Below are 26,102 nucleotides of genomic sequence, written 5' to 3'. Positions count from 1 at the left end.
CCGTTTTTCAAGGGACGGTTGGCAACCCTACCCACCACTGACCTCCACATCACTGTCCAGAACACAGTGGTTGCCTCCACAGAAACCGCCAAAAACCTTGGCGTAACTCTTGACAACCAACTGTCCCTCTCAACAAACATCACCGCCACTACCAGATCCTGCAGATTCTTGCTGCATAACATCAGGAGAATCCGCCCGTTTCTCACCCAGAAGGCAGCTCAGGTCCTGGTCCAGGCGCTAGTCATCTCACGCCTGGACTACTGCAACTCCCTCATGGCAGGTCTGCCTGCCAAAGCCATCCGACCTTTACAACTCATCCAGAATGCAGCTGCTCGATTGGTCTTCAATCTTCCCAAATTTTCACACACAACACCCCTCCTCCGCTCCTTCCACTGGCTACCGGTGGCTGCGCGGATACGCTTCAAGACTCTAGCTCTGGCGTACTCTGCTGCTAATGGTTCAGGTCCTACTTACATCCAGGACCTTGTCAAACTCTACACCCCTGCCCGTCCTCTACGCTCTGCATCAGCCAAACAGCTGGCGACTCCCACCCTGCGTGGGTCAACTCGCCTCAAAACCACTTCCAGACTCTTCTCTGTCTTGGCTCCCAAATGGTGGAACGAGCTCCCCACCGACATCAGGACCTCAGACAGCCTGTACATCTTCCGCCGCAGGCTGAAGACCAATCTCTTCCAACAATACCTCGGCTAAGTCATGGTCACCTAACAGATATATATATATATATAAAAAAATAAATAAATAAAAAAAAAAGCTCTTATTCTTTTCTCTTCTTTTCTTCTTTAACATATAGCACTCCTTAGCAATGACAGTAAGCTCTTAAAGTTGTGTACTTACTCGATTCCTGTGGTCTATGTCTAGTACCATCAGGTTGAATGCACTTATTGTAAGTCGCTTTGGACAAAAGCGTCTGCTAAATGCCATGTAATGTAATGTAATAAATTAAGAGAAAGATCACTCTAGAAGCTTTTTTTTCCTTTTCATGATCTGTTTCTCCACCATACAGATTTATTATGGATATTATTAAAGTTTAAAAAAAAAGAAACAGTAGAGAGTATGAGAGTCTGTCCGTCGGCAAGAAACACTTGCTCATTTTCATCAGTCCCACGTGAGGCTGATCATTGCTGAGTGTAGCTTTGATCTGAGTGACATAATTTACATTTTACCTTAATCATCCAACCTAATAAAATATTGGCTGGTGTTCACACAATTATGTTCTGGGATATCAAATGATTCATGTATCACCAGGATCGTCTACTAGGACGGCGTATTAGGGCCATGTAAATAAATAGGGACCCAGGGGAGAGGGGCCCAGCCACCATGGCACGCGTAAAAACACATAACATGAGGTGATGGTACTACATCACCACATTTCATTCAATTCTACCTGCGGGATGTCTCCCGCTTTTCCATGATTCACTCTGTTTTGGGTGTTTTATCAGAGTGATTGTTTATGAGTGATCCGACTGATGCTTCCCTCCAGCCTGTCGGCACACAGAGCGCTGTCTTTCAGACCTCCTCTGCTCCTTGTTGACAGTTAGAGTGTGTAACGTTAGTCTAAACTTTTTTCACAGCATTAGGTTTATTGTTCCCAGCCTTCATTCCTCACGGGCATTCTCATGTGATGCGTCTTTACGCGTGCCATGGTGGCTGGTTCATGAAATCTTTATTCATCTTTGAAGTGTGTGTGTGCTTGCATTTGTGGCATCAAACGGACCCAGTGAGGCATGGACCAGTATTACCCCCCCTCCCCCGGGTCCGTATTTTTTTTTTCATACTTGGCCCTAATACGCCGTCTTAATATATACAGAAGCAAATAATAATAAATAAATGATATAAAGGCATTCCCGTGCCCCTGAGCTGGACACCGTTCACAGCATAAATACCCAATGCAGGTTGTTATAATAATAACTTGGAGGGGTTCTGTTTCAGAACCCTGTCTACTCACCACCGGGGTCCCTCAAGGCTTGGTACTTGGTCCGCTCCTCTTCTCGATATACACCAACTCCCTTGGCTCCCTCATCCACTCGCATGGCTTCTCCTATCATAGCTATGCTGACGACACCCAGCTTATCTTCTCATTTCCCCAGTCTGAAACACGTGCAGCAGCACGTATCTCTGCATGTCTGGCCGAAATCTCCCAGTGGATGTCCTCGCACCACCTCAAACTCAACCTGGGAAAGACTGAGCTACTTTACCTCCCAGAGAAAGGCTCCCCCACCACTAGGGTTGCCAACTCCCCGAAAAATAAATAAGGGACACCTCATTGGCAGGGCCGGCTGACCCGATTGCCTTCACCCATCCTGGCGTGGTGACATTTTTTAGCCCCTTTTTAAGTAAAATGATTTTTTAACAATTTGACTCGAACCTGAATTGAATTAGATGCATATTTTTGTGTGACATGAATACATGGAAAACAAATGATTATCCAGCAATTCACTTTTACACAAAATAACAATTAGGCCCTGTTCTTCAAAGATGTAGTGGAGTTTGCTGATAACAATTTGATTCACTCCTTTTGTTGGCTTTTAAAATGCAGCATATATGCAATTGAATGGCCATTTTGGAAGATTATACCATTCCATAATTCCAAATTGGTTCAGTAAAAAGGCATTACATTCATGTCATGAACACATGGGGACCTGGTCTTCAAGAATGCACTGGAGTTTGCTAATAACAAATTGATGTATTTATTTTATTGGAGCAGCATGAATACAATTGAATGGCTATTTTGGAGTCATGCCGCTGACAAACGGGCCGTAAAGTGCAATGTAATTGCGCACTAAAATTTAAAGTGCAGATGGCGTGACCGCAGTACTGGAAGCATGTTGTTTCAGATCAGTCAGTCCACCATGGGCTACGGGAAAAGAGCGCCGGCACAACGTGCAGTGTGCTTTATAGATGTTATCACACACTTTTTCCACCCAGGTGCTTCCTTTTTCCTAATCTTCAGTATTTTTGCATCCTTTTCTGTTTTTTTCTCGGAGGGGTACTAGACACATTGCTGCTCGAAGGTGTAGCGCCCCGTGAAGCGTCGGCGTCTGTGTCACTGTCCCCTACGCATGCTGCTTTGTTGTCTTCTGCTATCTTCTCCTCGACCAATGGGATGAGCGTATTCTGTATCGTCATACTTGTGTGTGAATATGCTGTCTGTTCATTGGTCACAGAGCAGGACTGCCTGGAAACAAGTTTACCGTAAGTTTACATATAAAGCGCCCTGTTATTACATTTTCATTGGCATTTACTGACTATTTTTTGACTGTCACAATAATACGGGACAAAGTGCGTCCCTTTTCACCTCAATACGGGACGGGTGCTTTTGTTTCTAAATACGGGACGATTCCGTTTTTCAAGGGACGGTTGGCAACCCTACCCACCACTGACCTCCACATCACTGTCCAGAACACAGTGGTTGCCTCCACAGAAACCGCCAAAAACCTTGGCGTAACTCTTGACAACCAACTGTCCCTCTCAACAAACATCACCGCCACTACCAGATCCTGCAGATTCTTGCTGCATAACATCAGGAGAATCCGCCCGTTTCTCACCCAGAAGGCAGCTCAGGTCCTGGTCCAGGCGCTAGTCATCTCACGCCTGGACTACTGCAACTCCCTCATGGCAGGTCTGCCTGCCAAAGCCATCCGACCTTTACAACTCATCCAGAATGCAGCTGCTCGATTGGTCTTCAATCTTCCCAAATTTTCACACACAACACCCCTCCTCCGCTCCTTCCACTGGCTACCGGTGGCTGCGCGGATACGCTTCAAGACTCTAGCTCTGGCGTACTCTGCTGCTAATGGTTCAGGTCCTACTTACATCCAGGACCTTGTCAAACTCTACACCCCTGCCCGTCCTCTACGCTCTGCATCAGCCAAACAGCTGGCGACTCCCACCCTGCGTGGGTCAACTCGCCTCAAAACCACTTCCAGACTCTTCTCTGTCTTGGCTCCCAAATGGTGGAACGAGCTCCCCACCGACATCAGGACCTCAGACAGCCTGTACATCTTCCGCCGCAGGCTGAAGACCAATCTCTTCCAACAATACCTCGGCTAAGTCATGGTCACCTAACAGATATATATATATATATAAAAAAATAAATAAATAAAAAAAAAAAGCTCTTATTCTTTTCTCTTCTTTTCTTCTTTAACATATAGCACTCCTTAGCAATGACAGTAAGCTCTTAAAGTTGTGTACTTACTCGATTCCTGTGGTCTATGTCTGGTACCATCAGGTTGAATGCACTTATTGTAAGTCGCTTTGGACAAAAGCGTCTGCTAAATGCCATGTAATGTAATGTAATAAATTAAGAGAAAGATCACTCTAGAAGCTTTTTTTTCCTTTTCATGATCTGTTTCTCCACCATACAGATTTATTATGGATATTATTAAAGTTTAAAAAAAAAGAAACAGTAGAGAGTATGAGAGTCTGTCCGTCGGCAAGAAACACTTGCTCATTTTCATCAGTCCCACGTGAGGCTGATCATTGCTGAGTGTAGCTTTGATCTGAGTGACATAATTTACATTTTACCTTAATCATCCAACCTAATAAAATATTGGCTGGTGTTCACACAATTATGTTCTGGGATATCAAATGATTCATGTATCACCAGGATCGTCTACTAGGACGGCGTATTAGGGCCATGTAAATAAATAGGGACCCAGGGGAGAGGGGCCCAGCCACCATGGCACGCGTAAAAACACATAACATGAGGTGATGGTACTACATCACCACATTTCATTCAATTCTACCTGCGGGATGTCTCCCGCTTTTCCATGATTCACTCTGTTTTGGGTGTTTTATCAGAGTGATTGTTTATGAGTGATCCGACTGATGCTCCCCTCCAGCCTGTCGGCACACAGAGCGCTGTCTTTCAGACCTCCTCTGCTCCTTGTTGACAGTTAGAGTGTGTAACGTTAGTCTAAACTTTTTTCACAGCATTAGGTTTATTGTTCCCAGCCTTCATTCCTCACGGGCATTCTCATGTGATGCGTCTTTACGCGTGCCATGGTGGCTGGTTCATGAAATCTTTATTCATCTTTGAAGTGTGTGTGTGCTTGCATTTGTGGCATCGAACGGACCCAGTGAGGCATGGACCAGTATTACCCCCCCTCCCCCGGGTCCGTATTTTTTTTTTCATACTTGGCCCTAATACGCCGTCTTAATATATACAGAAGCAAATAATAATAAATAAATGATATAAAGGCATTCCCGTGCCCCTGAGCTGGACACCGTTCACAGCATAAATACCCAATGCAGGTTGTTATCAAGTCCGGATGAACCATATGGGCAACTGGGCAATGACCCAGGGGCCCCTGACCCCTAAAGGGCCCAGGGCAGTGTGGGCACAAGCAAAATATGTGCTTATCTCTCGCTTATGTGTTCAACTGTCCGTCTGAGCCGTCGCTCACAAATTAATTTTGAGGTGATTTCTATTTAAAATGAGCTGAGGACCAAAATGCTACTTGATTCTAGATTCTTGATTCTTGTTTGTGTCTTGTTTTCCTCTGTGATGCCTCTATCAATTTAATACATTTGTGCTGCTGGGAATAAGTGTTGGTAAATAAATATTGGATGCTTTTAAAGTTGTTGTTTACTTATTTTTTTGTGAAAATTGAGGACACTTCCTTCCTGATCTTTCTCTTTCTTTTTGTACTGTGTCCTTGAGTGCCAAGAAAGGCGCCTTCCAAATAAAATGCGTTATTATTATTATTATCCATGTAGTGGGTCAATTTCTCCAGATTATACTGATGCTGACGTGTTTTGTTTGGACATTGTGGTGCATTTGTAGTTCTATGAGCGTTTGCACATCTGTACATGAAAATGCACTTGATGACAGTTAATTATTAATGTATTGAGTATGTTAACTGTATATTACTGTAATTTATTCTGTATTTTGCCAGATTATGGTGATTCTAGGGACATGATGATGGGGCCCCTAAATATTGTTGCCCAGGGTCCAGCAGAGTGTTATTCTGGCCCTGGTTGTTATTCATGTGCAGGTGTTTGTTAAACAGAGAAAACAAGTATTATTATTATTATTAGTGCATGTCTACAGCTGTTAAAGCCGACTGACAGCTGATTATTATTATTATTAGTGCCTGTCTACAGCTGATGAAGCCGACTGACAGCTGATTATTATTATTATTATTATTATTATTATTATTAATAATAATAATAATAATAATATTAATATTAGTGCATGTCTACAGCTGTTCAAGCGACTGACACCTGATCCAGCTTTGATCCGCTGCCGCTGTCATTAGAAACGGACGTCGCTTCGTTTGACGCTTTGGAGGGAAGGAGGTCCCATGTCTTTTTTATTTTTTATTGTTCTTTATTGAAAGTCAGGTATTACAAACAGTAAAAACACAGAACATTAATACAAAACAAAAACAATGCCAGGGGGTCACAGAATACCAAATAATGATGAATTAGTTCGTAGGTATGTTATAAAGAATGCATAGCTCAGTGGTTTTGATGGCTTATTTTGATCATTATTGCAATCACGATCATGAAGGAACCCAAACAGTACATTTATATATGTAAAAGAGACACCAGATAAAATATTCTGGGAAATGAATGTACAGACATCTTGCCAGAAAACCGATACAAATGGATCTATCTATCTGTCTGTCTGTCTGTCCGTCCGTCCGTCCATCCATCCATCTATCTCTATGGGATACAGCCACTGTTTTAGAGGCAAGTTGTCTGCGTAGTCCATGCGCAATCTGCGCGCAGTATCGGCGCTCATTGGTATACGTACCCTGACGCATGCCTACTAGGTATGGAGTAATTGGGCGCTGAAAAGGAAGAGCCTACTGTTGTAGTAGTACCAACCAGTTGGACTAGCTAGAGGAACAGCAGGAATCACTAAAACAGCGTCTAATCTTACCGAGTTACTTTGCTTTCGAGCATCGTGACAGAACGCAGAGTTTGGACCATGGCCGATAAAGAAGGTAGGTTTACCACAACTACTATGGTATCAGCAGTGGCCCGTTATCCTCGTGTACCGCTTTGTGTAGCACCATAGCCGGTTAACTCTCCATGGATGCTAGCATGACATGCTAGCTTGGTAAAGTCCTGTCAGTAGGCTTGTTGGTTTCGGGCTATGTGTTGCTCTCGCCTGGTGTTATTGTTTATAAAAGAACGTCATGTCCAACCAGACTTGAAGTTCGCTATGCACCCAGTCCAGAGACAGCTCTTGCTTTAAGTTTCGTGCTTCTTTTGGCGCTGCCACAGCCCCCTGAACTAGAATCCACCGTAACGTAGCACCAAACCCTGTCTAAAGCCTAGGATAGAGTTTTGGACTATTTCGTCCATTTTTTAATCCTTTAAATCCTGCCTGTATACATCACTTAACCCTCAGGGCCCACTTTAATTTACTACCCTTTCGAGTCCTTTAGGCTGAAAATGTCCACCTCCAAAAAAATGCTATAAAAACTTTACAGATTAATATTTTTTTCTACTTTTTTCTGCATAAACCTCTTAAACAACTTATGCCCTGCTCAAAACTATTAAACATTCAAAGATTTTGAGGATTTTAACCCTTTAAATGCCAATTTGATTGCATGATGTCACTGGTGTTTTATATGAAAAAAACACAAAAATGTAGTTATTTTTCATAAAATATATTTTTTTGGTCGGGGCATTGGTTTTTATCACAGCCTTGGATATGTCAAAGATTCAGAACAAAATTGATTTTGATGCATTTTTAGTTTTTGTGTAGTGTCAGATTAAAAATGTAAAACCCTTTCAGGCCCTTTGGGCTGAAAATGTCCACCTCCAAAAAAATGCTATAAAAACTTTACAGATTAATATTTTTTTCTACTTTTTTCTGCATAAACCTCTTAAACAACTTCTGCCCTGCTCAAACCTACCAAACAAGATTTTGAGAATTTTAACCCTTTAAATCCCAGTTTGATTACACAATGTCACTGTTTTTCAAAGAAAAAACTTGAGTTATTTTCCATATAATAAATCATTTTTGGCTGGGGCATTGGTTTTTTATCACAGCCTTGGGTAGGTCAAAGATTAAGAACAAAATTGATTTTGATGCATTTTTAGTTTTTGTGTAGTGTCAGATTTAAAATAAAAAAAAAAACCCTTTTGGCCACTTGATGGCAGACATGTCCACTTCTAAATAATGCTTTAAAAATATTACTGATATATCATTTTTTCCAACTTTTTTGGATTAAATCTTTCAGTCAACCTCAGCCCTGATAAAAACTATCAAATATTCAATTATTTTCAGGATTTTAACCCTTTAAATGCCAGTTTTGATTCCATGATGTCACTGTTTTTCAAAGAAAAAACAAACAAAAATGGAGTTATCTTCCATTTAATAGATAATTTTTGGCTGGGGCATTTATTTTTTATCACAGTCTTGGATATGTCAAAGATTAGCAACAAAATTGATTTTGATGCATTTATAGTTTTTTTGTGTAGTGTCAGATTTAAAAATGTACTACCCTTTTATGGCAGACATGTCCACTTCCAAAAACACTATAAAACTATTACTGATATATATTTTTTTCAACTTTTTTGGCTTAAATCTTTTGATCAACTTCAGTCCTCATCAAAACCATCAAAAATTGCATAATCATCAGGATTTTAACCCTTAAAATGCCAGTTTGACTACATTATGCTAATATTTCTTATGAAGCAGATTTGCTGTGTTTTGTTAGATGTGTGTGTGTGTGTGTGTGAAAAAAGTAGAAAAAAATATTAATCTGTAAAGTTTTTATAGCATTTTTTTTGGCTGTGGACATTTTCAGCCCGAAAGGGCAGTAAGCTTGTACACAGTGTATTATAGAGCCATTAGAAAAAATTAAATTAGAATTTCAAAATGTATCAAGAAAGAAATCTTTCTTCCAAAAATCATGTCATTTGCAGTATCACAGCCAAAATGATTGCCAAAAATAAAGTGAAAAATTTCTGAAATGGCTGAAAATGTCCTTAGTGGGCCCTGAGGGTTAAAAAATGTGTAATGACCTAATAATAATTTATTTTTTATTCTGACTTACTGGATCAACATTTTAAACCAAAAAGATCGTCATTTTGTGTCTTTTTTAGTCATTTAATCCAACATAAAAATGGGATTTAAAATTTTTTTTTACTTTCAAAACACTATCATGCTCAATAAAAAAAATTAAATGTTGCAAATGTGAATAAAAGTTGCAAATATAACATATAAGAGGGTTACATCCAGTTCTATCATTTTATACAAAACATATTTGACTTTGCGTCCAGTTTTACTTGGTTTATCATCATCAAACTGAAACTGGCCTCATGTAGTTTACAGCCAGAACTTTAGAGGTAAATTTACAGTAGGGCTCCACGCTGCTTTTTTTTCTAGTCTGGATGTCATGAAGAAGTCATGATTTGTTGGTTTTGGAGACTCCAGAGGGTTAATAAAACAGAATAGCTTGCCAGCTCTGATATTTTAAAAATTATTATTTAATAAATAATTATTGTCTAGGAGTAGTATTAATTTAGCATTGAAATAAGTTAGCATTAAATTGTATTTTTAAATATAGTTTGGTATAACACCCGTAAGACTGGCCTGTCTATTGTTGAGAAATGCATTGAGGACCTTTAAAATTAAATTCTGACTCCAACAGTAAATCCTCTCACCTATTTATCTGCGCCGATCGTTTGATGGGGAATGATGAGCGGGAGAGGTCAGAGTTCTCAGTTTTACTTCACTTTATTACAATACGTCAAGAAATGTGCAGAGTCTCTGGGTTCAATCTACATGTCCCTGATTAACACATACAGTGGGGAGAACAAGTATTTGATACACTGCAAATTTTTCAGGTTTTCCCACTTGCAAAGCATGTAGAAGTCTGTAATTTCTATCATAGGTACTCTTCAACGGTGAGTGATGGAATCTAAAACAAAAATCCAGAAAATCACATTGTATGATTTTTAAATAATTAATTTCCATTTTATTGCATGAAATAAGTATTTGATACATCAGAAAAACAGTAATATTTGGTACAGAAACCTTTGTTTGCAATTACAGAGATCAGACGTTTCCTGTAGTTCTTGACCAGGTTTGCACACACTGCAGCAGGGATTTTGGCCCACTCCTCCATACAGATCTCCTCCAGAGCCTTCAGGTTTCGGGGCTGTCGCTGGGCCACACGGACTTTAAGCTCCCTCCAAAGATTTTCTATTGGATTCAGGTCTGGAGACTGGCTAGGCCACTCCAGGAGCTTGAAATGTTTCCTACAGAGCCACTCCTTAGTTGCCCTGGCTGTGTGTTTTGGGTCGTTGTCATGCTGGAAGACCCAGCCACAACCCATCTTCAATGCTCTTACTGAGGGAAGGAGGTTGTTGGCCAAGATCTCACGATACATGGCCCCATCCATCCTTCCTTCAATACGGTGCAGTCGTCCTGTCCCCTTTGCAGCAAAGCATCCCCAAAGAATGATGTTTCCGCCGCCATGCTTCACGGTTGGGATGGTGTTCTTGGGGTTGTACTCATCATTCTTCTTCCTCCAAACACGACGAGTGGAGTTTAAACCAAAAAGTTCTATTTTTGTGTCATCAGACCACATGACCTTCTCCCATTCCTCCTCTGGATCATCCAGATGGTCATTTGCAAACTTCAGACGGGCCTTGACATGCGTTGGCTTGAGCAAGGGCACCTTGCGTGCACTGCAGGATTTTAATCCTTGACGGCGTAGTGTGTTACTGATGGTTTTCATTGACACTGTGGTCCCAGCTCTATTCAGGTCATTGACCAGGTCCTGCCGTGTAGTTCTGGGCTCATTCCTCACCTTCCTCATGATCATTGATGCCCCACGAGGTGAGATCTTGCATGGCGCCCCAGACCGAGGGAGATTGACCGTTGTCTTGAATTTCTTCCATTTTCTAATAATTGCACCAACAGTTGTTGCCTTCTCACCAAGCTGCTTGCCTATTGTCCTGTAGCCCATCCCAGCCTTGTGCAGGTCTACAATTTTATCCCTGATCTCCTTACACAGCTCTCTGGTCTTGGGCATTGTGGAGAGGCTGGAGTCTGGTTGATTGAGTGTGTGGACAGGTGTCTTTTATGCAGGTAACGAGTTCAAACAGGTGTAGTTAATGCAGGTAATGAGTGGAGAATAGGAGGGCTTCTTAAAGAAGAACTAACAGGTCTGTGAGAGCCAAAATTCTTACTGGTTGATGGATGATCAAATACTTATGTCATGCAATAAAATGCAAATTAATTTTTTAAAAATCATCTACTGATTTTCTGGATTTTTGTTTTAGATTCCATCACTCACAGTTGAAGAGTACCTATGATAGAAATTACAGACTTTTACATGCATTGCAAGTGGGAAAATCTGAAAAATCAGCAGTGTATTAAATACTCGTTCTCTCCACTGTAAACGCTGATCAGTTCATGAAGGCTGGACCAGTGTAATTTCCCTTGAACCCTTTTTTATAGTCCTTATGATTTGCAGAGACATTAGTGGATACAATGTTTTGCAATGTCCACATAAAATATATAACATAAAATATATATTTTTGTGATTTATAGAATCTTACTCTAAATAGGACACAACGTTTAAGCAGATAAAATACATTTATCAAGAGAAATCATAGTTTTAAAACAATATTTGCACATGATCATTGTATCAAAGGCATCCTGCAAGATTAATCTATAAATGCATAGAGAGAGGGCACACACACAGTTAGTGAAATACGCATGCATCAATAGTGACCTAGTCAATCAGATAGTGACCCCCGTCAGAGACAAACAACAGAGACAGAAAAAGAGACAGAATAACAGATTATTCTAACACTATGAACGAGTCATTGAGCAAGCCCCTGGCTGAACCCCCAGTGGCATCAGCAGGCTGCTTATACTTAGTATGTAACTGTGTTACTTAATATATTATATATTATATATATAATATTTTCTCGAGTAAATACGTAAATCTGTCGAGGAAAAATATGCAGTAACTTCTATTTGCTGTTAAACCTGTATCTAACACAATGTTGCTCTGTTAAAGTGTATGATGATGCAGTAGAAGAAAGGGTCATTAATGAAGAGTACAAGATTTGGAAGAAAAACACACCTTTCCTGTATGACCTGGTGATGACTCATGCCCTGGAGTGGCCCAGCCTTACAGTCCAATGGCTTCCAGATGTCAACAGGTAATCACATGCTTACATCTTACAGCAAATAAAAGTGTTTAAATCTTGAGAGTAATGTCAACAGGTGTCCATCAAACTAAATAATAGAGCCAGTGTCCTCCAGCTCTGTCTCGGCTACTAGAGATGAACTGTTGTCATTCTAACTGTTTGCCACTGTCCATCACTGGACAGTCACCCAGGTCTATGTTCTGCCTCTATCTTTACATGCAAGGTTGCTGTTTTCCTGCAAAATCTATTTCTCTTGGTCCATTCTTGGGAACACAAACATCAAAAAAACACCTGTAGGGCTGGGTATCAATCAAAAATTTTCGATACCGGTATAGATACTGAAACCTTCAATCCGATACCGGTTCCTGAACAATACTTTTTTCTATACCAATTTTAATTAAAGAAAATTACATTACACATTACAGTACAAATCTTGCGTTTTCTATTTCAGCTCAGTATTTTTCCACTCCAAGCTGTTTCCCTACAGAAAAAATAAAAAAACGAATAATTTCTAGTAAAAAAGAGCATTTGCAAACAAGTGACAGGTCAGTGTCTAATGTTCACTGCTACATAAATCACTTAGGAGCAACTTTCTGCTCTTAAATGGATTTTGTGCACGGTCAGGTGCTTCATCAAATTAGTTGTGTTGTCGGCCTTAGCAACTATGACTTTTTTGCATTTCTTGCAGCATTGGCATCAATCTTGCTAAAATGGAGCCACACTTTTGACCTCGTGGCATTTTTTTAACCGCTTCACGATGCACACACACTGCCACACACACTACAGTTCCCATTCCCAACACAGAGACATGTGAACCCCGTCTGTGGGCATAACCACAAATCACCCTAGTATCTTTGTTTTTCCTCCTTGCTGCAAACGCGTGTAACGTTACAGCCAATCGGCAGCACTAGGGCTGCACAATTAACAGTGTCCGGTGCTTGTTGTAAGTGAACACTTCCTGCAGCAGCTGCACATACACACTGTACTGCTACAGAGCTAACTGTTAGCCTATTAGCAATTTGCAGACTGGACGCTAAGGGGTTAACATTCCCTTCGGCTCTGCAGCTGGGAAAGACTGCTGCAGGAGGAATGTGCCGCCGCAGGGGCTGGCGGCTCGTTAATAAGAGTAAGAGCGAGTCTCCAAAAGTCTCCGGTAACAGCAGAAAAAGTCGCTGGATCTGTTGCAAGTTGCTTTTTTTGAAAAGTTGTCCCAAAGGGCGTCTGAAAAATTGCTTTTACAAATGGCTCATGTTGTTGTGGCGTTGAGTACTATGTCACATCCTGCTTACCGATCGCTTGTATTTATTTAGGCAGCTACATGAAACCTTAACTATGCGTTCGCCCCCTGGTGGTTGGTGGACTACTTGTGTAGAAAGTGCTTGATTAGATATGCAGGACAGCCGCATTTTAAAATGGAAATATCGCTTACGATCGGGTTAATTTAATTGTGGCAGCCAAAATCATGATCGCGATTAAAATTTGATTAATTGTGCAGCCCTAGTTCAACCCAGCATGATCAGGTGATCAAGTGATTATCCTCTGGGTACCGAAACTTGGCACTGAAAGACGAGGCATATTTTGATACTCGGTACTACCGAAGCATTTCGGTCGGTGCCTTAAAAGAACCGAAGTTCGGTATCCAGCCCTAGACACATGAAAAGACTAAATCTATTCAGTAGTGCTGTCAAATGATTAAAATATTTAATCACAATTAATTGCATTTATGTCATAGTTAACTCACAATTAATCGCACATTTTTATCTATTCTAAATCTCCCTTGATTTTTTTTTTTTATCCCTTTTTTTCTCATTGTAATGCTCTTATCAATAAAGTGGATTGGGTTGCTTTATGCAAATGTTTTTTTAATTGAAAAACAACATTGGCAAACAGGGCGATATAGAATAAAATTATGCAGTGCACATCAGGTATATTAGGACTCAGCCTATAGTGCAGTTAAACCAGGGCAATACAAAATTAAAATTATGAAGTGCACATGTCAGGTAAATTAAACCATGACTTAATACTTTCAAGTTTCTTTTTCTCAAGTTTGCTTTGAACATAGCAGCCATTGACATTTTCAGACAACAGGGAAGCTCGCTTCTTATGTACAACATGTCCAGACACGGAAAACAACCTTTCAGAAGGTACTGATGTTGCCACCGCTGCTAAGTACTTGCGTGCAAGGCGGGCCATTTCACTGTGTGCCCCTTCATGTGTGGACCACCATTCCTGCGGACAGTCATCCATGCCAGTAAGAGGCTCTGCCTTGTAGCCCAGACATTGCTCAGTAATGTCCTCCCCTTCATCAGATGAAGACTCATGTGCAAGCATGACAGTTGGTTTCATCGTAGGAGGCTCAGGCGTGACTTGGTTATCTGGCTGTACAGGCTTCTCCAACTCCTGGAGCAGGGCGTGGATCGTACCCCACACCTCAGCCCTGTCAGGTTTGCTCAGACACTTGAGGTCCTTAAACCTTGAAATTAAAAGAAATGCAACTTTAAAACAAGTACAGGTGCAGGCATAACAAAATTGTGACAATACCCCTATCTCTGCAGTGCTAAATTCAAAAATACAAAGTAAAGAGGCAAGCGACCTAACAAAACAAACACACTGAGAGAAACGCAATGCTGAGAATGAGGATGAGTGTAAGAATGAAGCATGGCAATCTGACCTTGGGTCAAGTGCTGTCGCAACTCTCAGCCATGTTATGTTGGTCTTCTCCTTACGACCCTCCATGTCTGCTGCGAAGATTCCCTTGAACTTGATCATGTAAGCTGGCTGACGTTTGTTGTGTGCAGGGCCAGTGCATCTCTCAGAGGTTCAGCTGAACACGCTTGATCATTTCCAAGGTACTATTCCACCTGGTGGAGACTTCCTGTGCGGGTGTCTCTTTCTTCTGATGATGTGCGACTTGTTGCTGCTCGAGCTCCACTAGGTTTGCTGGGCTATGCTTAAAATGTCCAACAACTTTTCTGCATTTTGCCAACAGCCCATTTGACAACGCAAAGGGGCTGTTGGTTAGAGAAACCGTGACAGCTCGGTGCACACTGTGCGATGCACGGCATGTGCTCAAAGGGGAGCTGCCTGGCCGCTGCAATCATATAACATGCACTCTGTTGTGTCAGTGAGACAACTTTGTGTTCGATGTCCCACTCTCTTGCTACTTTCATAAAGTGCTCTGCAAACGCGTCAGCGCAGTGCCTCTCTTCTGTCTTCATAACTGTCAAAGCATATGACTCAAGTTTCCACTGTGGATCAAAAAAATGGGCTGTTACCAAGAGGTAGTTGTGATTACTGAGGGACGTCCAGTAATCACCAGTGATCGGGACTGCTTTTGTTTTCTTCAACACCTGCTGTACCTTACCCTTCTCCGTTTCGTGCAATTTCTGTACGTGGCTTGTAATGGTGGCTCTCGAAGGCATTGTAGGTCCAGTCGTTGGATGCTATGCGAATGATGTCAACTAGACCCTCGTCCTCCACAACGTTAACAGGCCTACATGCAGTAGCTACCCATTTAGCTATGGCTGCAGCAAGTTTGTTCTTAGTTGCAGTATCCAAGTGCTTCTGTCTGAAGCCACCCATTGTCACCTGGCTATGACAAGGAGGTGGAGAATTCGCATCAGCTGTGTGCTTTGGCATCAACTGGTATGTCAGACTGGACGTGCTACGATGATAGCTCAGATCGCACTTACAAACGAGATCACTTTGGTCTTGTCAATGGAACCATTTGGCAATTGTTTAAAAGTAAACTTTCCATTCAGAATTGTATTGGCATCCATTTCGGCGTCTCGCGCTCGCCATCCACTCAAAAACTACACTAGGCCAAAATTACGTTAATCTCGCGATAAAAAAATTGACGCCGTCAAAATGGTTTTGCATTAACGCCCTTAATAATGCGTTTAACTGACAGCACTACTATTCAGCCTTAAAATATCACATTGCACTGTAAGATGATGCACGGCTAAAAGCTGTGGACCCCTTTGAAGAGAGGAGGGCAGGAGGAGTAGTGAGGAGCATGGAGGAGGAGGATCCTGGAGGGTGTGTAGGCATGAAGGAGATCAGAAAGGTACAGAGGTGCGAGGTTATGAAGAGCTTTGAAAGTAAGAAGTATCTTGAAATCAATGCATTACTTAACGGGTAGCCTACTCTAATGTTAATGGTAAAGTTCAGCTCAAAATGAAAAATATATATTTTAGTATTTCACGTTGTATCTATCGGTGTAGATTGTTTTGGTATGAGTTGCAGTGTTGGGAGATTTGGGGTGATCTGACCCCTTGAACTGAAATGCAAAGCCGACGAATATGGATTAAAGTCATGTCCATTTTGTGGAACTCTGCAGGCCAGAGGGGAAGGACTATGCCGTTCACAGGTTGGTTTTGGGGACCCATACGTCAGATGAGCAGAACCACCTTGTGATTGCCAGCGTCCAGGTGCCAAATGACGATGCCCAGTTTGATGCCTCGCACTACGACAGCGAAAAAGGAGGTAAATGCATGCAGTGTAATACTTTTTACATGCATCCAGTTTTTTTTATTGCCACTAAGATAACGTCTTTGTAAGGTCAGGGGGGTTGGTGTACATTTGTTCTACGGACAGATAGACGATGTAATGTTTTTTCATTATTATTTTTCATTTATTTATTATTAAACATGAATCACGAGTGATTCTCAACAAAAACATGGTGTGCATAACGTATTTCCTACCTCCTAAAACAATTGTATAAGCACCAACCACAGTTGGGTAATTATCATGAAGCCAGTCTAACGTATGTCTGTGAAGATTATAAGGATATACTTTATTAAACTAAATATATTTCACTTTTATATGATATTGTGTTAAAATGTTTTCTATATTTTTAAACATGTTTTTGATTTGATTTTGATTACCGTAATGCGTCCAGATAAAAATTTCATGGTTTCCCCACACTTATACACAATAAATATTAAATAAACTTTATAAAAAAACAAAAAAACATTTGTTTAAAAATGTATAATTTAACAGAACATAATCAGTCGCAAGGAGGAGGTCTCTGACTGTTGTCTGTGCTTATGCACCAAACAGCAGCTCGGAGTACCCGGTCTTCTTGGAGTCTCTGGGTGGTGTCCTGGAAGGGGTACTGCCTGGGGACTCTATATTTCTTCTGGGTAACGATGATGTTACCTGGAGGGGGGTGATTGGGAGGAACGGCCTGCCCGATCTGAACCCGAGTGGTGTTTATTGGATTTCTGTCCTAGTCACGGATTGTCCATAACAAACACCATGTTTGAACATAGAGTTGCTCATAAGTGTACCAGAGCACTCTAGTACGGTGGCCCTGAAGTGCAAAACACACCAGCAATTCACACAACACACCAGCAATTCACACAGCACGCCAGCAATTCACACAACACACCAGCAATTCACACAGCACGCCAGCAATTCACACAACACACCAGCAATTCACACAGCACGCCAGCAATTCACACAGCACGCCAGCATTTCACCACAGCACGCCAGCAATTCACACAACACACCAGCAATTCACACAGCACGCCAGCAATTCACACAGCGCGCCAGCAATTCACACAGCGCGCCAGCAATTCATCACAGCACACCAGCAATTCATCAAACCGGAAAGGGTAGGTACATAAACCAGTCGCCCATGTAGTGCGCCCGTATTGTGATATTTATGGTAAATTCATTTACGGTCATTCTTTTTCACTTTGCAGGATAAAAGGAAATGTAGTGTTAAAAAAAAAAAAGTCGACACAACAAATACATTTTCGGCGCAACGCAATTTGATTATATCACGTGGAGTGTCCATGTAAAGTTAACACTTCATCTCCTCTCTGCAGGTAAGAGTTTTATACTGCAAAGTGAAAAAGAATGACAGTAAAGTGTTTATCCTTCATGTCAGCTCGCTCTGGACCGGCTCAATGAATTTACCATAAATATCACAATACGGGCGCACTACATGGGCGACTGGGTAGGGGTAAAACATGTTACTTGCTGTTGGCAGCAGGGGCCGCTATGACTGTGTGTCAATATTGACATGTGGGTGTGTTCAGGGCTGGCCCCTAATCACGTGTGTGAAATGTGGGACAGATTGGAAGACGTATGGTCAAGTTATCCAGTCTGGTGTTAGATGGCGTGATGCCATATTTTGCCGGCATGCCACGCCCACATAGTGTGACCGTTGGTAAAGCTTTCAATAACGTTTGATCCCAAAGGCTTTGTGATGGTACTGACCAAGTTTGAAGTTGATTGGGTAAAATCTGTAGGAGGAGTTCGTTAAAGTATGTGAGCTAGAAATGGCAGAAAACGCTGAATATTGCGATATTCAAACCAAGATGGCGGACTTCCTGTTGGGTTTGAGGTATGGCTCCAAGAGGCTTTTTGGTGCGTCTCCACATGATTCATATGTACACCAAATTTTGTGTCTCTACGTGAAACCTACTGCTGGGGCTAGATGTAGAACATGTGACTTCCTGTTGCCAGCGGGGTCGCTATGACTGTGTGTCAATATTGACACGTGGGTGTGTTCAGGGCTGGCCCCTCATCACGTGTGAGAAATTTGGGACAGATTGGACAATGTATGGTGAAGTTATCCAGTCTGGTGTTAGATGGCGAGACACCATATTTTGCCGCCATGCCACGCCCACATATTGTGAAGGTCAGTAAAGGTCTTGATAAGTTGTGTTCCCCAAGGCCTTGTGATGGTACTGACCAAGTTTGAAGTCCATGGGGTGAAATCTGTCGGAGGAGTTATGTAAAGTATGCAACATGGTCATTTTATGAAAGGGGGCGTGTATAAGGCATAAGGGGCGGGGCTTTATGAAATATTGTTATTTAGAAGTGTTAAGAGCTGGACTCTGATGAAGCATGAGAAGTTTGGAGCAGATCGGACAAAGTATGGAAAAGTTATAAGGATGTTGTGTTTTATGGCGAGACGCCATATTTTGTCGCCATGCCACGGCCACATAGTGTGTCCGTTTGTAAAGATTCGAATAACTTTTGATCCCAAAGGCCTTGTGATGCTACTGGCCAAGTTTGAAGTGGATCAGATACAATGTGTAGGAGGAGTTTGTTAAAGTATGCGACCTGGAAATGACCAAAAACGATGAAAAGTGCGACATGCAATCCAAGATGGCCGACTTCCTGTTCGTTTTCGGGTATGGGTTCTTGAGACTTTTTGGTGCGTCTTTCAATGATACACGTATGTACCAAATTTTGTGTCTCTAGGTGAAAAAATCCTATATTGTGAGGCTCTTTTGAAAATTTCAAGGGCGCGCTAGTGAGTCACTTTGCAAGGTCCATTCCCGCGAATACCAGAATACGTAAATTTCACTTGAGATTTATGTATATTCCAATTTTGGTGAGTTTTTGAATATGATAAAGCCCCCAAAAAGGCGATTCATTTGGGCGATGAATAATAATAATAGACGGATGAAAAACAATAGGGTCCTCGCACAGGGTGCTCGGTCCCTAATAATAAAAAACAGACCAATTTCAATAGGGTCCTCGCACCGTTAGTGCTCGGTCCCTAAAAACGCGGCCCTGGTTGTGGAACAACGGACAAGCTCTATAACCTTGCGAGACTTTTGGAGGGAGTTTTGTGGCCTTAGAATTGCATGTCTGCTTTTTGCAGATGATGTGGTTCTTTTGGCCTCATCAAACTGGGAACTCCAGCACTCATTGGGATGGTTTGCAGCCAAGTGCAAAGTGGTAGGGATCAGAGTCAGCACCTACAAGTCTGAGGCCATGGTTCTCTGCCAGAAAACCTGTGGGTGGGGAGAGAGGTACTGCCTCAAGCGAAGGAGTTCAAGTATCTCGGCTCTTGTTCACGAGTGAGGGTAGAACGGAGCATGAGATGGATGGGCAGTTTGGTGCGCCATCAGCAGTGTTGTGGGCGTTGTACCGCACCGCCGTGTTGAAGAAGGAGCTCTCCATTTACCGGCCCATCTACATTCCAACACTGACCTACGGTCATGAGTTTTGGGTAGTGGGTGAGGAGACCCAGAACACGGTGGAGGGATTATGTCTCTCGCCTTGCCTGGGAATGCCTCGGGGTCCCCCAGGAGGAACTGGACGTTGTGGCTGGGGAGAGGGATGTCTGGAATGCCCTGCTTAGCCTGCTGTCCCCGTGACCCGGCGCCGGATAAGCGGAAGAAAATGGATGGATGGATGGTTTTTAATAATGTATAAAGACCAAATCTAAATGAAAATTGATGAGAAAAAATGGTTAAGTGTTACGGTAATGATAGAATTGTTTGCATTAAAATATGTGTATATTTTAATAAAGTACATTTTGGTGATACCCGCTACCCTTGAGCATATTTAAGTGTTTGCCAAAGAAAAAAAAACCTTTCGTTTTTTTTTTTAATTTAAAAATGTCTTACGGTAATGAATTTTGCTCAGTGTCTCTAAAATGTCTGAAAATACCTTAATTTAAAAAATAAATCGATTATAAATTTATATTAAACTGTGAATTTAGATTGTATAAAGGGTCAAAGAAAATATGTATTAAATGCTCTTGGATTTTTGCTATGAGCTGTACCATGTTCATGAGAATCACCCAGTGGCCTGTCATGTAAGGTTTGGTAGACACTGTCTTTGGTTGAATTACTAATTAGCTCAGATGTTTGATATGGCAAATTAATATACAAGTCAAGACCTGAGTTATGTTCCGATGAATCTTTGTTCTCAAACTGTGTTATTTTGTCTCCCAGCAGGTATGTTGATGTCACCCAGCTGTGTGTAGGCTCACTGCTCCTTTGGTGTGTTCCCAGAGGTAGTATTAGTATGTTAGTATCGCCACAGAGCCATTTGAAGGTACGGTTCAAGTAAAGCTCTTTTTCTTTTTCATCGGCCAGTATTCAGCCACCCACATTATGCATGCCTAGTTAAACAGACCAAGCATAACGATAACGATATTAGGTTCACAAGAACGAGACGAGATTCTAAGAAAACTCCAATGACACAATAATTGGAGAGAATGTTGGGAGAGAATGCTGCAGGAGGGCTGTGCTGCTTCAGTTCGTTCTTACTCTTCTTAATGAGCTGCCGCCCCCTGCGACTTAATTCTGGCTGCTAGCTGCTTCCCCTCCTTCTCCTCGTCTTCTTCTTTTCATTTTACTGCCCCCACAGGTCACAAATAGAAGTTTGGATACCTGACAAATCTCGGAAGACAGATTTTCAACGCAACGAGAAATATCGTCAAGTTTAATCTCGTCACACCCCTAGTTGTCAAGTGTCTGGTGTCATTTTACTACCTTGGATGTATTGCAGTCTGATTTTATTCTCTTGTCAGAGTTTGGTGGATTTGGTTCAGTAAGTGGAAAAATTGAAATTGAGATCAAGATCAACCACGAGGGAGAGGTCAACCGAGCCCGCTACATGCCCCAGAATCACTGCATCATTGCCACCAAGACTCCCACCTCCGATGTGCTGGTTTTTGACTACAATAAGCACCCAACTAAGCCAGGTTGGATCCCTGCTGTGCTGATACATTTATGACCACGTGCAGCAGACTGCAGATAACTCCAGTGAAGAACACATCGTGAAGGTAAATTCAGTGTTTGTTTGTGTTTCAGATCCCAGTGGGGAGTGTAGTCCTGACCTAAGGCTGAAAGGCCACCAGAAAGAGGGTTATGGGCTTTCCTGGAATCCCAACCTCAGCGGCAACCTACTCAGTGCCTCTGATGATCATGTAAGTAATGGGCCAGAACCAAGGGTCCAAATGTTTAAGATTAAAGGAGAGTAAAAAACACTGATTACAAAAGCAGTTAATTAAAAAATGCAATAGGATGGGATAAACACTGATTCTGATTTTCTAGATGGTAGTCAAATTAGTGAAAAGACTAATGCTTATTCCAGAGCCGTTGGGCTACAGAGGGAAAATGCAATATTTCCCTGTGAAATGTAGTGAAATAGTAATATAAAGTATTACAAAATGGAAGTGCTTGAGTATAGTTCAAACACCTCAAATTTGTACTTATGTAGATTACTCTTAATAGATTTACTCAGTTCCCCCACTGTGCTGTGTTTCAGTCGCTGTTGATTCCATTACTTTTATATAATAAGTTTTCCTGAAAGAGGAGACTTGCTTGAGTTTTTCAAATCAAAAAATCTAAATTACTTTATTTATCCCCGAGGGTAAATTCAGTTAGTCTAGTAGAATCTCTGTTAGAATGAGACAGCCTGATGGCTGTAGGAGCGAAGGATCTTTCATTTCTCTCTGTCCTGCGGAGCCGTCCACTGCTGTTTTTTTGGTCCATAAAGGTTTTGTGTAACGGATGATCCGGGTGTTTCATGGTCTCAAACATCTTGACCGTGCATCTCTCCACCACCTCCTCCAGTGTGTCCAACCTGGCTCCAACCACAGAACCAGCTCTTTAAACCCGTCTGTCCAACTGCCTTGCATATCTGTGTCTGATGCTGCCTCCCCAGCAGACTGCAGCATAAAACAACACACTAGCACCAAAGACTGATAAAACATCTGCAGCATCTTACAACAGATGCCAACAGATTTGAGCTTCCTTTGTAGAGAGCGTCTGTGTTTGGGCACCAGTTCAACTTATTGTCCAGGTAGACATCTAGATACTTTGAACTTTGCATCACCTCCATGTCCACCCCACAGGTATTAACTGGCTCACTTTTGTACTCATTCACAGTAAAAAATTATTCTGCATTTATAGTAAATCTGCAGTTATCTGTGTGATCATTGTTTGTTTACGCAGTGGGATGTGAATAAAAAAGTTGGCCCTTCATGGTAACGCAAAACTAATTTGAATCTGCCTTGACAAGCACAAAGTTATAAACATCAAATATGTAGTAAAATAAAGAAGTTCCACACGCACTGATTTACAAAGCTTAATTCAAGAAATGTTCTTCACAATGAAACTTCTTTAACTGCAAGTCTACAGACAGTGTGCAGAATTTATTCTGCTACTGTTGCCTACAGACTTTTCTAAAGCATCTGTCGACCTAAAGGTGTGCACAAGCTTGACTTTTTGAAACGTCCAACATTTAAGATATTGGACATGCTAGAGGCTGGTCTGAAGCTTCAGCCCTTGCCTGGTATGCTGCAGTGATCCCCAAACTGGAGTACTTGTGGAGGGATTGTGAAGTAGCTCAGCTAATTTGAAAAAGAAAAGAGTTATGATTTGGTTAAGAGATATACATTTAGGTTTAAGAGGAAAATGAACACACAAATAGTGTTACCAGGTAAGTGTGAAAGTTTTCACAAAAACCGTAAGGACATGCGTGCTGTTGTGAGTGCAAGGACAGTGGCAGTTAAATGAAAGTGTTATAAAAACAACTTTAATTTACAACTTTGGATTGCTGCGGTTGGCACACCAGCAGGCAGGTCTGACTGCACTGTGAGGCTAATCTTGAGAATTTTAAATGTCACAAAAACAAGGAAAATTACCAGTGCTGATAAGCTGAGTAGATAGGACATGTCTCCCACCCAGTGGGATTAGTTGTATCACCATAACATTTAGTTCTATAATTGAGAGCCAATGAAAACTGCTTTGTAAATCAGCAAATAAGTCAAAATGCAGCCCCAAGAAAGAATTAATTACTATTGGAAACATTAGAATATTTTGAAAGTACCTTTTCTACCAGCATCTCTGAGATGCTGAAGGCTGTGGACACTGTTGGGCTGTCATGATTAGCACGCCTCTTCAGTGTTGCGTGGAGGTCTGGGACAGTGCCTGTGGATTGGCAGACTGGGGTGGTGGTTCCTATTTTTAAAAAGGGGGACCGGAGGCTGTGTTCCAATTACCGTGGAATTACACTTCCCCGGGAAAGTCTACTCCAGGGTGCTGGAAAGGAGCCTCCAGCTGATTGGCGAACCTCAGATTCAGGAGGAACAATGCGTCTCCCGCCCTGGCCGTGGAAAAACGGACCAGCTCTTTACGCTTTCGAGACTCCTGGAGGGGTCATGGGAGTTTGCTCATCCAGTCTACATGTGTTTTGTGGATTTGGAGAAGGCTTATGACCGTGTCCTTCGGGGAGTCTTGTGGGGGGTACTGCGGGAATATGGGGTACCGGGCTCGATGCTACGAGCTATCTGGTCCCTATATAACCAAAGTGAGAGCTGTGTCTGCATACTCGGCACAACATCAAACACGTTCCCGATGGGTGTTGGCCTCCGCCAGGGTTGCCACTTGGCTCCGATTCTGTTTGTGGTTTTCGTGGACAGGATCTTAAGGCGCAGCCGGGGGGAGGAAGGTATCCGGTTTGGTGACCTAAGAATTGAGTGCGAAGCGGTTGGGATGAGAGTCAGCACCTCCCAGTCTGAGGCCATGGTTCTCTGCCGGAAAACGGTGGATTGCCCCCTCTGGGTGGGGAGAGAGGTACTGCCTCAGTATCTCGGGGTCTTGTTCACAAGGGTAGAATGGAGCGTGAGATGGACAGGCGGTTTGGTGCGGCGTCAGCAGTAATGCGGGCTTTGTGGACTGCCGTGGTGAAGAAGGAGCTGAGCCTGAAGGCAACGCTCTCGATTTACCGGTCCATATACGTTCCAACCCTCACCTATGGTCATGAGCTTTGGGTAGTGACCGAAAGAACAAGATCGCGGATACAAGCGGCCGAAATTAGCTTCCTCTGTAGGGTGTCTTGGCTCAGCCTTAGAGATTGGGTGAGGAGCTCAGACATCTGGAGGGAGCTCGGAGTAGAGCCGCTGCTCCTTCGCGTCGAAAGGAGCCAGTTGAGGTGGTTTGGGCATCTGGGGAAGACCCAGAACACGGTGGAGGGATCATATATCTCGCCTGGCCTGGGAACGCCTCGGGGTCCCCCAGGAGGAGCTGGACATTGTGGCTGGGGAGAGGGGTGCCTGGAATGCCCTGCTTAGCCTGCTGCCCCCGCAACCCGGCCCCAGGTTGCAGAAAAAGGCAGCAAAACACATGTTGGTTATTATATCTATCAAAATTAGGTTCAGGAACTCGCTCCTATAGTTTTGGCACCAGGATAAAACAAATTGATGGCGCTCTTCCTTTTATTTCTCTCCAGACGATCTGTTTATGGGACATTGGGGCCAACCCAAAGGAAGGAAAGATTGTCGATGCCAAGACCGTTTTCACCGGCCACACAGCAGTGGTGGAAGATGTTTCCTGGCATTTGCTCCATGAATCCTTGTTTGGCTCTGTGGCTGATGACCAGAAACTCATGATGTAAGTGCTCATCTGGTTTCTGCTCTGTTTTGTTGTTTTATTTAAAGCCAGTAAAATGATGTTCCTGCTGCCTCTGACTGTCCTTAATCCTCCACCAGATGGGACACTCGGTCTAGCACCACAAACAAAGCCAGCCACGCAGTAGATGCCCACACTGCTGAGGTCAACTGTCTAAGCTTCAACCCCTATAGCGAGTTCATTCTTGCCACTGGTTCTGCTGATAAGGTAGAGAAACAAAAGATGCACTGAACTCAAATTGAAGAAGTTCGAATAACTATTTAGTGCAATATTTGTTTTGTTTCTCTCAGACTGTTGCACTGTGGGATCTGAGGAACCTCAAACTGAAGCTCCACTCCTTTGAGTCCCACAAAGATGAAATTTTCCAGGTTAGAACTTCAGTTATTTCAAAATGTTATGTTAGTCCAACACAGTTTCTGTGAATGTCAGTCTGAAGTTAGAAAAACATTGTAACATACAAAACATAACTTTGTTCCTAATAACCGTTATAATAAAGAGCTGTCATGGGACACAAAATTCAATAAAAATAATTTATATGTAATCACCTAACTGATCAAATGGTAGCCCTACTTGTTTGACAAAACTTGGCTGCTTGAGCAGGGGGAGGTATAGTAGTGTTCAAAGTGATAGCAGTCCAATGTGACTAACCAGATGAATACAGGTTTTTAGTATATTTTTTATTGCTACATGGCAAACAATGTACCAGTAGGTGCAGTGGATTCTCAGAAAACCAACAAGACCCAGCATTCATGATATGCACGCTCTTAAGGC

At 42.3% G+C, this 26,102-nt stretch overlaps 2 protein-coding genes across 3 annotated transcripts in view; both read left to right on the top strand.

Annotated features, from left to right (window-relative positions):
* The first annotated feature begins 2,609 nt into the window (after positions 1 to 2,609).
* The window catches only part of LOC131993817 (uncharacterized), a 107,018-nt gene continuing 83,525 nt past the window's right edge, over positions 2,610 to 26,102 (top strand). Inside the window, exon 1 of the mRNA XM_059359871.1 lies at positions 2,610 to 2,663. The gene's annotated coding sequence lies outside the window, so the exon portion shown is untranslated. The remainder of the gene's footprint in view (positions 2,664 to 26,102) is intronic.
* The window catches only part of LOC131993797 (histone-binding protein RBBP7), a 37,942-nt gene continuing 18,651 nt past the window's right edge, over positions 6,812 to 26,102 (top strand). The window contains exons 1-8 of one of the 2 annotated variants that reach the window (XM_059359848.1): positions 6,812 to 6,974; positions 12,024 to 12,168; positions 16,496 to 16,641; positions 21,446 to 21,619; positions 21,729 to 21,844; positions 25,153 to 25,313; positions 25,412 to 25,538; positions 25,622 to 25,699. In XM_059359848.1, the coding sequence (XP_059215831.1) occupies positions 6,959 to 6,974; positions 12,024 to 12,168; positions 16,496 to 16,641; positions 21,446 to 21,619; positions 21,729 to 21,844; positions 25,153 to 25,313; positions 25,412 to 25,538; positions 25,622 to 25,699 (963 nt within the window). In that variant the 5' untranslated portion in view covers positions 6,812 to 6,958. Of the gene's footprint in view, positions 6,975 to 12,023; positions 12,169 to 16,495; positions 16,642 to 21,442; positions 21,620 to 21,728; positions 21,845 to 25,152; positions 25,314 to 25,411; positions 25,539 to 25,621; positions 25,700 to 26,102 lie in introns of both variants that reach the window. The other variant, XM_059359839.1, reaches the window with a different exon arrangement.

Source organism: Centropristis striata, chromosome 2 (genome assembly GCF_030273125.1).
Source record: "Centropristis striata isolate RG_2023a ecotype Rhode Island chromosome 2, C.striata_1.0, whole genome shotgun sequence".
NCBI lineage: Eukaryota > Metazoa > Chordata > Actinopteri > Perciformes > Serranidae > Centropristis > Centropristis striata.
The sequence above is the reverse complement of the archived record's forward strand: the minus strand, read 5'-3'. Positions and strand labels throughout refer to the sequence as shown.